The 17291-nt window shown below is 41.7% G+C and overlaps 1 protein-coding gene across 1 annotated transcript in view; it reads left to right on the forward strand.

The window, feature by feature from the left end:
• Nucleotides 1-17291, forward strand: part of MPPED2 (metallophosphoesterase domain containing 2) — a 103922-nt gene that overhangs the window by 82341 nt on the left and 4290 nt on the right. Inside the window, exon 5 of the mRNA XM_066320514.1 lies at nt 15086-15201. Coding sequence (XP_066176611.1) covers nt 15086-15201 — 116 coding nt within the window. The remainder of the gene's footprint in view (nt 1-15085; nt 15202-17291) is intronic.

Raw genomic sequence — 17291 nt, forward strand, 5'->3', positions numbered from 1 at the left:
GAGCCAGGGGCAAAAGTGAATTTCCACATTTGCCAGGCATGGTTCATTGGAGGAAGCAGCTCTGTTGCTTTCTTGTGCTTTTGCTCATCTGTCATTGTGGCAATGCATAATGACATTTCAAACTGCCAGCATGGAAATAAGATAAAAAGTGTTTGGGACAACTGGGAAATTTCATTTAGACAGAATGTCAGACCCTAGTCTCCAGTGGAAATACTGTAGGTTTACCATGTCCAGCTTTGCGATATCATTTGATGTGAAATTAAATCAGAGGCCAGCCATGAAGAGGAAAGCATTTGAGCCTGTTCAGTTTTAGTTTGCTGTACAGTTCTGGTACTCCTGGTGGCTGTGCCTTGCAGGAGTAAGTTACAGTGAATAACCATTTATTAGAGGTGTTTTGAAAGCATGGTTCCCACAGAAATGTCCTTTAATTCCTTGCCTTGCCTTGAAGTTTGAAAAGTTTGTTAAATCTCCAAAATCCTTATTGTGGCCCTCATTCTTGCTGTGGATGGAGTCGATGCTGCCTCACAGTGATGTTGCTTTGCACAGTAACCTAACACTGATATTTCAGGACAAATAGGCACCAGCGTGGCTCCTGAATGGGTGAGTTACATGTATTCATAAGCTGTTCCATTCATTTCTCTGACATGGAAAAAAGGGTAGGGCTGCTTTCATCTGCCTGCCAACCCTTTTATCTCTAAAGAATCAAATTTCAGGAAACCTTTCTGCCTAGGTCAGAATTTCAAAGGGTCCTGTAATATTTGAAAAGTTTAACATCTTAATTCTCCTAATTTTATGGAGAGCGTTTCTTTGCCCACCGAGAAGGCAAAACAAAGCAGCCCCTCAAAACAAAAGAGAAACCGATAAAAAAAAAAACTAAAGCAAAACACAGGTTTGGAGACGTGGGCCTTTAGTAAAAATGTGTTTAGTGGTACTTCACTTCCTACCATTGAGGACAGCGCATTGTTAGAGCTGATGCAGTGTTTATACACACTGTGGTTATGGCTGCAGTCAGGGCTATTGTTGAAGGATGTTACACAGACATTTATCATAGTATGTCAGTAAACCCATTGTAAAAATGTCCTAGTAGTTAAATGAGGCTTAGATTTAATGAGGCTGTAAGAAAGGACCATTTTTTAATCATACTGTAAATAAGGTTCCTGTAGCAATGTCATTGGGATTAACGTGCAGGTTTTCTTTTGTTTCAAAATAAGAGCAATATCCCCATGAAGTTAGGCAGGCATTTTAGGAATACACTCCTGCAAAGCCTTTGAAGCAGGAGATTTGTGGTCATGCTTTGACTACACAATGTTTGTAAATGAAGGTGTGACGTTACAAAAAAATTCAGACCTTCCTTCCAATAAGCTTAAGAGTGCAATATAGGAAATAAAATCTTAACACTAACAGAGTACCATGGTGATGGCTAAGTAATAAACTGTCAGTGACAGAAAACTCTCTTCAGTACTTTTTTTAAAAGACACTCACCGTAGTCCCAAATTTTAGTACTATTCCATTTGCTAGTAGTGAACTGAGTTTAATGTTTTTAACACCACTGCTGCTGAGAAATATAAAAATGTGGCTCAGAACCATTAAGATTTTACACATCAACATTTATTTTCCTTGTAGCTGTGAAAGCAGCCATCTAAAACTTTAAAAGGTAGTTATTTTAACTACATTTTAGCTTTCTGCATATATTTTCAATCTAATGTGTTTTCTGTGAAGTATAGGGGGTGTGCCAGATGTTTAAATTAGAAAGCATGAAAGTGTAAGGGAAAATATAATTTTGACCGTTCAAAGGGGCACTGTCAACAGCAGAAAATTAGGATGGGAAGAGTGGCTTTATTGTTCTTCATATAGTGGTGTTTACAGCAGGAGTGCATTGTTCTGTTTAGAGCTGTAGTTTGATGCTGAAGCTCTGGGTTTTGCTGTCAGGGAAGCAGTTCCTGCCCTGAACAATCAGTCCTGAGCCCAGTGCTATCATTCTCCAGTCCCATATTTGGGCTGCTTGAAGTTTTTAACCCTGTAAAACCAAATAACCAAGAAGAGTTTCCCATTTTTGTTGTCAGTGGTCTCCTCTCAGGCTCATCAGTAGCACCAGAAGAGAGTGATACCTGTGGCAGGGAGGAGCAGGGGAGGCTCAGGACAGAAGCAGGATGTTTTCTAGGTGGTTTTGCTACCAGAGAAAAAACACCTTTCTGCCAGCATCTCTCTGTAGCTTCTGTAGATAGAATTGTGCCTGGCCCACAGCCTGCTGAGAGCTCTGCCATGGAGCATCAGTCAGTCCAGCTCTAGTCCTGCAGGCTTTAAGAGGAAGACCCAGACCGTGGAGAGCAGAAAAAGAGAATTTGGATGAGCCAAAACCACAGTAGCTTTCCTTTTCCACAAAGAAAAATTTTGACTCAGCTGGGGACTTGCACGCCCTGTCAGTGTCCGAGGTTTGCCTTTGGCAACACGCTTCCTTTCAGCTGTTTAAACCTTTTGGGGGGCATTGCTAGGGTAGTGATTCCAAGTGCTTTATCCTACAAGAGCAGATTCCTGCAGCTCTCTATTTAGGAGGCTATTTAATGTGAGTTCTCTATTCATTTGGAAATAATGGTGTTGGGGGGAAAAAATAATTAAAATGGCTTCAGAAAGTAGTTAATTATAAAGACTACCATGGCCTGAAGTATAAAATACATTGCAGTCTGAGAAATCATGTAGGGGAGCATTACTAAAATAATTAATTTAAAATTTTACATATATCACCCACACAGCAAATGCCTTAGCTGCTGCTAAAATGAGTCCAGCGCCCTTTCAAAAACTGAGCATCTCTTATATCTCCCACTCACTCCCTTTTAGATACCCTTGTTTTCTTCTTTACTCTGACCATGCATTTTGTGTTAAGAACATCAGTTTCGGAGAAAGGCTTTGGGCAAGAAATTATATCCACGTGTTTATTTTAGCATTATCACTGTGTTTTGTGGGGCCAGGGCTGAACTCACTGAGTGCCTGATCTGGCCCAGGCAAGAGGTGCACAGACCTGACTCCTGCCGATGCTGTTCTTCCTTCCTCTGGGCCATCCTGCATGGGTCTGACTCAGGCAGTGTCAGCTCTTGGCATTTACAGTCCTGACAGCTCTCAGAGGGTACCAGAGGTGTCTCTCAGAGGGTGTCAGCAGTGTGCTGGCCTTGCACCACCATGGCCTTCCATCAAGGCAATCCTTTAAGTTCAGCACTCTTGCACCAAATTTAGGATTCTTTCTGTGCCACAGTAGGCAAGCCAGATAGGCATTAAATATTGCAAAGCCTCACCTCTAAGTGCAGGAAAATAGCTGCTGGGTTGTGGTATTTGAGGGCGAGGGGTAGTCTGGTTTGGATTTGGGGTTGGTTTTTTTTGTGTGGTTTTATTTTTCGTTTACTTTTGAAGAAGCAAGAATGTGTCCTGTGCAGGCTCAGGCTGTGTGCTCACACCCAGCCCCTACCTGTGCTCAGTAGCTGTCATCACTGTGTGGTGATTCCTGCCTCTTGTCTGTCTCATTTCTGGTTGGTGCAGGTTCTTGACATCCAGTGCTTTATCAAACACAGGCTGCTTGGCACCTATTACTACTGATCTCAGCATTGCTAATAAACAGCAACATCAAGGCCATATTTTCTGGTTCCTGTCAGACCACTGCTTTCCTGGGTGAAATAAAAGTCCCATTAACATGCTCCTCCTCATCGGCTCTGACAGTTTGATTAATTAGCCCCCCTCTTAGATGACCTCTGCACTGACACGACAAGGAGGTGAATATAAAATGAATAGTTTGCCCACATAATGGCCTATTGCAAGTTTCAGATTTTTATCAGATCAGACTGAAGTCCAGGGCCTGTATTAAAACCCCCAGTGTACAGCAATATATGGCTGTGGGTTATGAACTGCAGGCTTTACAGCATGCTTAAGGAATTAAAAACCAAACCAATCCTAGCCATCCTGATATATTGACTTCTTCTCTAAGAATTAATCTTTCTTTTACTCCTTGGCCATACAATACAAATCTAATTCATTTACATTATCAAATAAAATGACCTTTTGTTTTCAAAGGATTTTTTATTGCCAGAAAATACAGTATGTTAACTCTGTGGTTACTCAGCCTCCCATAAAATACTAATGTAAAGCCATTATTCTAGTGCCACTCTATTTAAATGTCAGTCTGCCTTTCTATTATAAAACCACCAATTCATAGGCTGGTAACTCATCAGTAAAAAATTTACTTCAGCTGAGAACTTGTAATATGAACTCACAACTTTTCTTCGAATGCATCTTTTTTAAAAATATGAGGATATAATATCCCAAGGGGCGAATATGCGATTGGTAAACTACAGCATGGCTGGAGCACCTCTCCTGGGGAGACAGGCTGAGAGAGTTGAGGATTAGAGAAAGCTCCAGGGTCACCTTCCAACTTTCCAGTGCCTGATGGGGCTGCAAGAGAGCTGGAGAGGGTTTGTACAAGGGCACCAAGTGACAGGACGAGGGGGAGCAGCTTCAAACAACAGAAGGTAGGGTTAAATGAGATACTGGGGAGAAATCCTTTACTGTGAGGGTGGGGAGGCCCTGGCACAGAGGAGCTGTGGCTGCCCCATCCCTGGAATTGTCCAAAGCCAGCTTGGATGGGGCTCTGAGCAGCCTGGTCCTGTGGGAGGTGTTCTGCCCATGGCAGAGAGTTGGAACTAGGTAGGTTTTTGAACGTCCCTTCCAACCCAAGCCATTCTGTGGCTCTGTGGATTGCAGCACCAGAAACAGCAGTTGTTGCCCACTGCATGGTGCCTCTGGCTGGAGCTGCTGCTGGTGGTTCCAGGAGGAGCAGTTTCATCAGCCTTTTGAGCTACATTGCAGTCCTCTAGGAGGCAACTCAGGCTTTTAATAAAATCTGGAAATTTGACTGGTGGTCACTGAGAAAGACATCTTCGCTGCATTATTTTTCTGCTGTTTGCTTCCACTTGATTATTTTCCGTTAGCACTCTTGAGAGGAATTAGGTGTAACCTCAGAGAGATGGTCAAATCTTCTTTCCCTCAAGGTGAGAACTGGGGTGAACGTGAATAATATTTTGTTGATCCAGTAACTGACACAGATGCAGAAGTTCTGCTACATTGGTTTCTAATCATTGTATTATTAGAAATATTATTCTATTATTATTAGGTCTTTACCAGAAGAGTCAAATTAACTCTCCTTCAGTCTGTGGTAATCAGCATCTCCTACAAACCTTGTTGAAAGGACAGCATGAAGGTGGGGGACCTTAAAATTAAATGTTGTGTAAATGACCCAGTTGTCATCAGAGTTCTTTGTTTAATCTTGAGGGCAACAAAAACAAGTGACCCATTGCTTATACAGATCCTTTTCAGTTAAAATAATGCTCTGTTTACCTCTGTGGTGTCAGATCCTCTCTCCTGTCTTGTCAGCTGCCTTTTTTTTTTTTTTTTTATGACCCTTATGGTTTTTTTCCCTCAATCTCTTCTGTCATATTTTTTCCCTTCGTGTTCATCAGTTGATCAAGTAAGTGCATTACTTTAATTGATTTGCTGAATTGGCTCGTCCATAAGACAGCTCCTCCAGGTAATAACCTGGAAGCGTTTGCTCACATTACTGTGGCCATGCTTGAGCGCTGCTGCACTTGGAGTCCTCCTTGGTCTGGGAGTGCACTGCATCATTTCTGCAAGCTGTTTTTCACAGAGCAGCAGGGAATGAATATTTATTTATGCTATACATACATATAAATGCATCCACACACAAGTGCACGTGTTGTACACATCAGGTATGGGATTTTCTGGTTGTGTGAGCTTCGCTTACAATCGAGTCTCCTGAGGCTTCCTGAGCTGAGAAGGAGGTGTGATGTGCGTTTTGAGTTCCAGCATCGTCCCTTTCCCCATATGGCTTCAAAGAAAAAGTCTGTTGGTAGACAGAATTTGGCAGATAAGGTTGCAGTGGTTTTTGGTGAAGACTGGATGGGAGCTGGTAACTTTCCCTTCCTGCAGACTCCGAAGCTGGATCATAGTTTTCAGCAAAGGCGAAATTCCGAGTACGGCCGACGTTAAATTTCTGCATGAAGTAAGGTCTGTAGTAAATGAAGAAAATGAACCAAACCTGCATAGCTTTCAAATATAGGACACTTCCTAAAACTTACAGTTGAACAGTAAACCAGAAAACATGGCTTAAGATCAAGCCGTGCTATTTTATACTGTACCTAAAAGCCAATTAAGCATGTATTGTGACACTGGAAACTCAGATTTCATCTGGTCAGTGAGGGTAAGAGCCTTTACATCGAGCTTCAAGAATAAGCTGGAACGGAAGGTAGCACAGACTTCAGACAAACAAGAAATGCTGGGAGTATCCTGTCACCTAATTATAACTGTTTCCATTCTTTTCTGTAAATATTTAGAAGATTACGTTACAAGTTCCTACAATTAAATATTGTGGGCTGTGCGTGTCTGGAAGACTTAATACATGTGAGCCTTGTTTGGTTTTCCTAGCAGGCATTCTGGAAAGTTTCAGTTTCTTACTGAGGAATGCTAGCCAGCATTTTGAGGAAAACATAAATAAAAATAGTGATGGTATTTATAGATAAACAGCACCATCTGGCAATAAGCAATCTCAGTGTCTGATTTTAAGTCATCGGAGTAGCTAACAATAATTGAGTTATTGGTAAAGACTAATGGTGAAAATCATGGAGGGCAGAATTCTGTCTACCATCTGATGGACTTTATGCAGCTTACTTAGGCATATATTCTGGCAAATTTAGTCTTGGGTTAGCCAACCTAGTTCTGCACAGTACCTCTATAAACAGTATTCTGTCAAGACTGTTCTGAGCCTAAATTATTTATTACTTCTAAAGCAGTCGAAAGAGTTTTTGAAAGCCTTCAAGTTCCTGTGATTGTGATGAAGGTTTGTGCTTCGTGTGTTCCTTTGGGTTGGTTTATTTGTTCTTCAGAAACATAAAACTGGTTTGATAATTGTGGAAATTAGAAGGGGAGAAGCATGGGCAACTAAGCCAGAACATAAAGGCACAAAGACCCAAACCTTTTTCTTCATGGTGTTATGTGGTAGAGCTCCTCAATATAAAAAAGACACACCTTACCTGTAAGTGTCATTAAATGTTGTATATATGAGGACCACATATAGGAGCTGAAACACTACATAAAAATATGTGTCTGGAATTTGTCTGGGCTGCAGCATTAATTAATGAACAAGTTATCACATCTGCTGACCCTCATAGCCTTTGGAGGAACTACAGAGACTCTACCAATGCTAAAGAATTCTGTTTTAAGGAGCATTCAAAATAATTAAATATCCAGAGGCTGTTTCTTAGGAGCGAGAACCAAATTCACTAATAGGGCAGGTTAACATAACTATTTTGGAGTGTTTTATTTGTTATACTAACTTACATCTGGCAACATTTCTTCCATAATTCACTGAAATGTAGCCTATTTGTTTTAAAGGCCGACACGTTTCTATTAATATTTTCCAAATGCTGCTTTTACAAATATATAAAATAATCAACAGAAATGACTGGATGTAATTAGACCTGTTCAGATTTTGCTTTTTTACATGTCAAACACACATATCAGTCATACCCCAGTGTGTTGAAGAGATGCACTATGAAGTGTGTGTTGGGGGAGAGATCTTTACTTTTTTTTTTTGTTTTTGCTCTACTTTAATGTGTGTTGTCATCACAGAAGCAGAACTGCTAGTAAAAGCCTCTCCCAGACTGACCTGGGGTGGAAGCTTTGTCAATTTACATTTCCTGCCCAGCTAATAAGAGCAATGTAAAAAATTAATTGAAGATGTGGTAAAATAGCGTATTATGATCATGCTTACTGTAAGAAATCAAGCACCCAAGCATCATTCTTAAACATGCACAGTTGTCGAGCAAAACTGAATCAAAATTTTAGACAGCTGCTCTTTTTTCCTTTTGTGTTTTTTTTTTCTTTCCCCTGGCATGTCCCTGGGAACAGACATTTGATTTATATTGTGGTGAGCTTCAGGACCAGAGAGCTTCTTCCTTTAAACAGATATTTTAAGATTCTCCGTGTTATTATAAAGACCACAAAATTTGACCACAGGAGCTTGAGTCATTTAAGTTCTTCTCAGTACTGCAGCATCCTTCTGTGTTTGAAGGGCACATGCAGCCTGCCCTGGGAGGCAGTATGGCAATGAAGGAGTAAATGTGCTCCCTCCAGAAGAAGAAGTCAGTCCAGGATATGCTCTGTAGGTTTGAGTCTGGTCCTCACTTAAACCAGGTCTATCCTTCAAGCCAGCCCAAACTGTATGCAGCACAGAGATATGTAAGGTCTGATACTTGCTTCTATTCGTAGGCCTTTGTAATTCTGTTCTTTTTAAAATTAGAATGAAATTAGCCCTTGAGTCAAGTTTGAATTATTTTCATATTTTGGGGATATTAAAATATCTCCCAGATCTCATTAAGTAAAGCCCTAAATAAAATAATTGCAATACAGTTAGGGATTGGAAAGCCTCAGAAGGCTTGGAGGAAATTTCCTCTTTGATGAGCAATTCGGATACTTAAGCAGAGGTTGTCTGGATCATAAGCTTGAGAAATTCCCTTCCTCTTCTTTCCAGTATCCACTGGCTTCCTGGTGGTGTCTACTGCTGTGCTTCATTATGTTCTGTCCTCTGGGAGCCCTGTGCTCTGCTGTGTCCTGCTGTCCTCAGTGTCTTGTGATCCTCTGGGACATTACTGGGGCTTCAGCCTCCTGCCTGTCTGCTCCTTTGCTCTCAAGTCTCTTAAACCCCATCTTTATGTGTTTCTTTACTCAATTTCTTTTGGTTTTCTTTTTATTAAAATTCATCTTCCTCACAGATGAGTGCTCTTGAATACTGTCTGTGGTGTTCTGGTATTGTTAACACAAAACGTGTGAACTGGATGGACAGTCATGGGCCAAAAAGAATCACTAACCATTCCAGACACAGGGTAGAAGATGTCAGTGGCTGGTGTGGACCATCAAAGAGAAGTAAGTGACAGGTATGCACAGAGGTAGCAGGCTGTAGATTTGGGGACCAGAGTTCAGTTAGCTGTCAATAACAGCTGGGGCAGCAAGGGCAGAGATGTGCAGACATTGACAGAGAAAAGGTGCGGGAGGGAATTCTTTTCATGTCCCATTTTCCAGCTGTATGGATGCCTATAGCTGCCCTTGCTCCTGTCCTGTTCCTGTTTTATGTGGTAATCTGGTCCAGATCAGCACATCCATGGAACATGATGTATGGCAGCAGTAAAGGTCCTGGATTTTTCTTTCCTTTCACAGCGCTCAGAGATCCAGGCATGAATCTCTATCTGGCAGGAGTTTCAACTACAACCCGCACTGCCCAGTTTGTACATTCTGAGGTAGAAATTGAGAATGCCTTGGTGCAAGGAGTTTGCCAGGTCACACTGGCTGCCGAGGTGGTCCTGCAGTTCCTCATTGTGAAGGCTGCTCCCTAGGGAAAAGGCACTGCATGGGCTCTTTCCCTCCAGCACAGTGGAGGATGGGGGGTCATGCTTCTCAAATGCTTTGCCATTTAGATAACCAGCATTCAGAGATTAGAGTTCAAAGAGAGAGAGAAAGCCTGCAAAACAAAACCAATCAAAACAACCAGCAGGTTGTTGAGGTTTCAGGTCTTTCTAACCTTGTGGAAATAGCTGAACTATGTTTTGGAGACTCCCTGACTTAGGTGCAGGCTGGTAATAAGGAGGTACATATAGTAACACGGTACCATAATTGCAGCACTGATAATTCACTTTTGTGAGAGCTTCAGCTGTTTAAAGATGCAGGGTAAGCAAAATCCCAAGGAATCAGGCTCCGTGATGCTTCTTCCTGTTCTGTGTTATTATTCTCACTTTCTCAATGGGACACTGAGGCACAGCAGGTAAGTGCTAGTGGGAATGACACTTCCAGCTGGAGCCCCCAGGCTGTGCCTCTCACTGATGGCACAACACTGCCTATAATGAGCACATTTAGGAAGCAATCTAACCTTTACCATTTCCTGGTGCTTGTTACATTATGAAAAAGCATTTGAATCTTCACTGTGTGAAAAGGAGCTTAACCAAAGCAGTGCTTTTGTGGCACCGAAGGCAAGTTTCAGAGCCTTTACAGAAGCTGTTGTGAAATGTGCATCCTCAATCCATTGTGCACTGTGCACAGTCCTCTGTCTCGCTGATGGCACGGGCTGTCTCTCCTCCCTGTTTGTGCACTCCTGGTGGGCTCTCTGTGCATGCACAGGGGGTGCCTGTGCTGCTGGCCATGGCAGAGCCCTCAGTGCCCTCAGGGGACACTGCAAGCCTCTCCTTGTCCCTGCACAAAGGTCACTCTCTTGTCACTTGGCAGTCTGGCCTCTGCTGCTCCACTGCAAGGCCACAGCTTTGGCCCTGGAGCATCCTGTTGGGGATGTGTTTGTAGGGCAGTCCCACAACACAGCGAGGACGCTGGGGATGCACATCCGTGGCCTGTCCCATCATTTCTGTTCTGTCATTGGAAATGTCTCCCTCCCTCGTCCCCTGTGTGCTCAGTTTGGATGCTGATACAAATAGCATCTTGTTATTGTTATTGGCTGTGTGGAAATGCTTCCCACTGGGATGCCTTTTAGATGCTCCCTCAGCTGTTACCCTGTGGAAGGAGACACAGTAAGAGTTTTGCCTCCTGTGCATTTTACTCATTGGATTGAGGATAAAATTAAAGCTTTCCTAAAAGACTGAGTAGCCTTTAAAATGAGTGGATGCTTGGGATTAAAGATCTATGAGATAATTTATCTTTTCTAATCCTGTTTAGAAATAACTATTGAAATAAATGGATTTACTGGTGGTCTTAAGAGGAAAATGTGTATCTAAAAGGTCTCATTGTACATTTACCTTTTGAGTTGTTGAACTCTGAGGATCAGGTAATGAAATTTGTGAGTCAGAGAGGAGATGAAAGTAGGTTGTAGGAGTTACCATCTTTTAAAAGCATTGAAGTTGCAGAAGGAGTTGTGTTGCCTGGATGAACTTGGCTGTGGCTTTGTCTCTCCTTTCACCATGTGATAGTGTTGCTTCTGAGGTGGAATGCATTGAGGAGCAGTTGATTTTTTTGCATCATGAAATGATGCTCTATTAGCTGTGCTTTTGTTGTGGGTTGGTTCGGGTTTGTTTTGGTTGGTTTTTTTTTTTAATGAATTAGTAAAATAATAAAGCCATACAGAGCTTACTTGGGAGAAGGGAGATCTGATCACCTGCTGAAGCTGCAGCTCTCTGCTGTTAAAAGCAGATGGATTTGTGTGTCCTGTCTGGGGGTTCTCCCAATGCACCTGTCAAAGGAGGATGAGTCTTGTTGGGAAGCTTAACATTCCCTCCTTGCTGGCATTATGTCAAGTAATGTCTGCATCTCTTGCAGCACAAGGTGTGAAGAGAATTTGCAGCCTCCTGCGTAAGCATTCTTTTAATTGCAGAAAACATAGCTTCCAAAACGCCAGGTGGAGAGGGATCTGTGGGGATTCCCGTGCAGAAATGAAGAACTGAGGAGAGCAAGGATGGGCCAGGTGTCTGCCTTTCATGAGAATATTGCCTGTGCCACCGCTGGTGCCAGCAGAGCTGCTCTCCCTCAATGATAAGGAGACTTTGCAGTCCAGGTGAGGGCTGAGCTGTCAGGAATTAGGGTGCTGCCTTGATGGCATGTGAGGGCTGCTGTGAAGCGTAGTTCTGACCAGCAGAGCCTCCAGCAGGTTGTTCTGCACACAGCTGACATCAGATGTGAGGATGTGTTCTGGTCCATCAAACATAAAATGACAAAATCATTTGTAATCTCTCATTACCAGTCCCTATGGGTTTGCCAGCTATGCCTCCCTTGTGGCATCGTTCAACAGCCAATAACTTCCTGAAATTGCCAGCTCTACTTAAAAATGAAGTTTAGGAATTAACTGAAAATCTTTTACTTGGAGATCCATAGGAAAAAGAATTAGGTCAGATCTGAAATATTGCTGCTAATGGCTAAGCAGCCTTTATTCATTACTTGCACTTGATTTTAGTTTAACACAAGTGTGTATATGTGCTTTTACCCCTCTGAGTCTCTCTCTCACCCTGTGGGAGGCAATGAGCAAAGGGCTGTGTGGTGCTTGGTTGCCAGCTGGGGTTAAACCATCACAGCACAGCCAAAGTTCATTATCTACATTTCTTCCCTAGATAAGAAGTGGTTTCTCACAGTAAGTAATCAGCTTGAAAACACCTTGCAGAAGGCACCTTACTCCATGCACCGTTTTTTTCTTCTAAATTATTTGGACATTGTGAGTGACTCAATTTAACTCTTATGTATGCAAAAAAAAGGCACTAAGAGGAGTAAAATAATGCTCTCTGATACCCCTTGACAGGATACTCCCTACCCACAGAGCAGGCTTTGTATTTCTTGCACGTATTTAAAGTTTTCTAGGATAACCAGCTGTTCACTGTCTGCTCACGGGCTTCACGGCACACTGAGCCCATCTTGTCTGCCCTGCAACACCACCAACATCAGGTCACCTTCCTTGTGATGCCACCCAAACCTGAGCCCGTGCCATACAGCTGTTTGCCTCCTTATGGTGGGGTTCTGAACACATGCTTGGCTTTCTGGCAAGGCTGAACTCCCTCTGGAAGGCAGGGACCTTCAGTTTGCCTGGCCAGTGTGCAGTGCTGGCAGGAGTTATGCACTGTTTCATCTTGGAAATGCCTGAAGCCTTAATCTGTCATCCAGGTGTTCTTCCAGTCATGCCTGCACTTCTCTTTGATTTGCCCCTTCTGTATGAGAATCTTTAGTATATTAAATAAGTACTTGACCATCTTTTTTTTGTGCACATGCTTGCATAATGAGGAAGGTTCCTCAAAAGTTTTCTTGCAAGTGGATTCTCATGTGGCGCCTGTTAGTCACAGCTAATTACAGAGGTTGGTGAATGAGGAATATATCTGAGCTCAGGTGTCCCTCCTCCTCTTTCCACAGGGCTTCAGAAGAAAATAAAATAACAAATCCTGCAGACAAATCCAGGTTTTTACTGTGGTCGTCGTCTCCAAAGAGCTCCAGAGAAATCACAGACGTGGTTTCATGTTTCAGGCTTAACTATGTTGTAATAACTACAGTCTTATCTGCAGGAGAAATGCAAGTGGGGAAAGAATCATTAATTGACAGTGAAAAGTTTGACCCAAGCTCCATGTGTTTGTCGGTTTTAAGCAGCTGAATGTTTAGCCAAACCATATTTTAACTTCTGCCTGCAGCCTTGAAGGTTACAATAATCTTGACAGGTTCAAACCTAGGAATGTTATATAGGAAAGGGAACTTAGACGGACATGTTTCAGGAAAGCCAATCCTAGAAAAGCAGAAATTCTCGTGGTTTAGTTAAAGCCAAGACACAACCTTCAGTTTTAATTCAGCTGCACGCAAACCTCCTGCAAGGTGCACTGCCCTTGCTTCACGGCACAGGAGGGTTTGGGGCTGCTGCAGTGGGTGCAGAGCAAGGCAGCTGTGAGAGGTGAAACCACCCAGCTGAGCACAGGAGGAGCCCACAGCTCACATCAAATGGTCCACTAACATCTAATTTTCCTATCTTTTGTTAGTGTTCATTCAGGAAGTCTGCTAGCTTGAATGAGTTCCTGCGTGTGTGTAGTATGAGTATTATCCAGCAGGACTACATGGGATATGTCTATTATTTGTTACAAAGGCACCAGTGACCTTCCTGCCCCTATATTAGCAGTGCCTGCTGTTTTTCCATACTGCTGATTGTCAGGAATGCAGATCATCCATATAACTGGCTGCAATACTCACTGGTCAAATTATTGTCTCAGGAAAACAAAATCGTTTTAATTGTAAAAAAAATAAAAATTAGAGATGTAATCTCAGCAGGACATTCCCGCTTAAATGCATATTTGAGGCTGGGAAAATGAATAATTTAGTGGGTAGAGAAGGCAGATTACATAATGAAATTACATAGGACTGTAATGATCTCTGTTTTTGACAGATATGGTTTTTTTAAGGTTGGTATGTGGTTGCTTTTTGCCCCCAGTTTTTGTTTTCTGTTTTCAGAACTGCAGCACACAGAAGATTTCAGGAGTAGCTTGAACTTTCAGAAATATGACTAGGGCTGGGACAGGAGTATCCTACATTGAAAGCAAAGTCTAAAACTGTTGCCTGAGCTCTAGGAAGCACACACATGGATGCAAACTTCTTCAAATTAGTATAGTACTAAGAGCTGTCTGAAAGGTTATCAGTAGCAAATCTAAATATTCCTGTATTTCATCAGAACAATTGGGTTTTTTGTACTTATTTGGTAGGGAAAGAATTTATTATGATATACTTGTATCGGAATTATATGTTGTGTGTTGAAAAAGTTCTGTGTTAAAAAAGTACTCCTAGAAGATGTACTTGTCATTGCTGCATGCTTGGGTTGGTGGATAAACCGGTGTCTCAGAACAACTCTGTGCCATGCTGGAGAAAACGGAGGGTATCAGTTTTCCATGAGAAATACTAAATGAATTTTAAATGATAAGATCTCTTTAAAAAGTCGCTGTCGGGCTAAACATTGTGTGATGGGGATCTCTAGGAGGCTCAGGAGTTCAAACCCCAGTTGGGTGACAGTGTTCTGGTACTAAAAGTGCTCAAAGGGGCAAGTTTGAGTTCAGTGAGATGCCGTGGCACAGATGCCGCCTCTAGCTGCTCCATCAAGCCTCTTGTTGAACTGTTACTGCTGCCCTGTGCTGGGAGAAATCAATTTTTGCCTCCAAAAAAATTTGGGGGTTGTTTTGGTACTTAGCATAGGGAAGGAGTTCTTGTGTTCAGACATTCTCAAACTTTGATAAAAAGTTCAAGATTTCGCCTTTGGTGTTTTCGTGTTTTTTCCTTTCTCTCTAGTGAGTAAATGCCCCCAAGGCTGAATGCTCTTGAAGTACAAAAATAACATCAGGCATTAATCTAAATTCAAATGTATATTTTAACATATGTATGTATTTGAATCAGTGTGTGTTAGAGGCATCCCCTTCAAAAAGGCTGTCTGCAGGTGATCTGTGAAGCACAGAAATTGTTTTAATTCAGAAAAAAATTGGAGAAGAGAAAAGATTTTTATTTTACACTGATGCAGTTTGTCTTATTTTCCCTGAAGGACACCATGGTTTAATGGATGGGGCTTTAATCTACCCAGAGGTCAGTCTTTGCTAGACAAGTGGAACCTTATTCCTGAGGGAATTGATATACTAATGACACATGGACCTCCCCTTGGTAAGTGAAACAAAAGTTTGTGTGATTTTTTTGCATGAGAATTTTACTTTCAAAATAAGCAAAGTTGATAATGCTGTAAGATATACTGTAATTAAAGCCAAACTAAAAACTATGGATTAAAAACATTTCTGAAAGAGGTGGAAAATGATAATTAGGCTTAGCTGATCTGTTGCATTTCCATAAAAAACTTGAATTTTTTTTATATTAAATTCAAGCTAGGGAAGATCAAATATCTGACTCCATAACCATTATAGTTTGACATTTTATTTAAGAATTGTATTCATCTGACAACCAGTTTCCAATCCCATGTGACTTTTTAGAGATTGACTAAAACTTTTGAAACCTTTTCTCACTACAGTGTCGTGTTATTTTAAGGTTTGAAAGTAGCAGTCAGGAGTTTGGAACGATGTAGTCACATATTCTCCTTGATGATGTCCTTGCAAACTTAGAATATGTAAGAATAGTTTTAAAGGTATTAATTGGCTTACAAAAAAATTGTGAAGGAATAAAATTATGTTCTTAGAGAATTGTTCCTAACTTGATCTAATGACAGGTGAGCACCAGTCTGTGAATGCATAATTTGTTTCTTCATTACGTACCGAAGGTTTCTCATTTAGTTGAATTTTGCTTGTCTTGTCAATATGAGTCATTCGCTGATCTCTCTTTTAACTCCTAAGATTTAAACTAAGTTCTGGTAGTCTCACAAGGACACCAGGACACTCATTCAGCAGAGGCAGGAGTTCTCAGTTCTGGCATATCTGAAGTCATTACAGCCCACACTAACACTATTTTGAAAGTCCCACTGTCCTTTCTCCATCATGTGCCCCACAAGGCACATATTATCGACTGCCTTTCCTCAAGACACATGGGGCAAGCAGCCTGGGACTGTGTTTTGAGTATCTCAGCTGGGTTTACAACAACTGAGCCTTTTATAAATACGACTTATCAGGATGAGGAAGTGTGGCAGTGTCTTCGTTGCCCTTCCTGTGTGAAGAGTGATTTTGTCAGGGCTTTAGTAAGCTCTTGCAATCCAAGGGGTCAGATCACACAATCACAGGAAGTGCCTGAGTCACCATCACTCACTACATGCATGGTAGTGAATATGTAAAGTCTCAGAATTGCATGGTGCCATTATAAACCAGCATTTTAAGTGCTTCCAGGCTGGCTCAGTGTTCTCATAGCGTTTCTTGGTGACCGTGGAGTCAGGAATTAAGGCATGCTTATGGTTTTTTTACCACAATTAAGTTAAGAGTCAGCAATCTAAGCCAAGCTAGGGAAAAAAAAAAAAAAAAAAAAAAAAAAAAAAAAAAAAAAAAGCCCAGAAAGTTTTTGACCAATGTACTTTCTGCTCTTTTTATATTCTGGTTAGTTTTTTAATACCACTTAGAGAATGTTGTAAGATGATCAGCAAATTCCCCTTAACCTTCCAGGGGCTCCCACCGTGCTGCTGTGTTAAGGCAGTGACACAGCATCCGCTGACAGCAGAGCCACTGGATATTGCACACCAGGGCCTTGAACAGCACTCTCTTAATGGCTTCATTTTCCCATTGAAGCAGAAAAAGCCCCTCCAGTGTGTTTATAATGTTTCATGGGTGCTGTTTTAAATGAGTTGTTCATCTGTCCGCTGTGAATTGGGTTCGTACAGAAATGCTGTGGTGCTGCAGACACTAACGAGTGCTGTAATTGAATACGCGTGCTTCAATTTTGTGTTTAAAGGAGATCATAAAGTTCAGTTTCAAAAGGTTGGCACTGTATCTTAACTACTGACACAGATTAGGTGTCAGTACTGTGCCTAAAATGAGAGGCTCTAGCTCTCAGCCTGCATGATAATATTGCAAAACACCGCTTTTGAAATAAGTGTTTACTTATTAAGTAAGTATTAAGGGAGGTAGAGTTCTTACTGGACTCTTTGGTCACTCTAAAATTTAGCCAAGTTCTTGTCCCAGCATGTTTTTACTACCTGAGATTAACTTGGCATGGGCTGTAGTTATGCTCAAGTCAGTAGAATGGTGCTACAGCTGCATGTGGCTCCTGATTTCTCTTTTATTGCTCCTTGTTTACCTTGCCCTGCTGATCCTTTTCCATGCTAG

The sequence above is a fragment of the Sylvia atricapilla genome, chromosome 6 (genome assembly GCF_009819655.1).
Source record: "Sylvia atricapilla isolate bSylAtr1 chromosome 6, bSylAtr1.pri, whole genome shotgun sequence".
In the NCBI taxonomy this organism is placed as follows: domain Eukaryota; kingdom Metazoa; phylum Chordata; class Aves; order Passeriformes; family Sylviidae; genus Sylvia; species Sylvia atricapilla.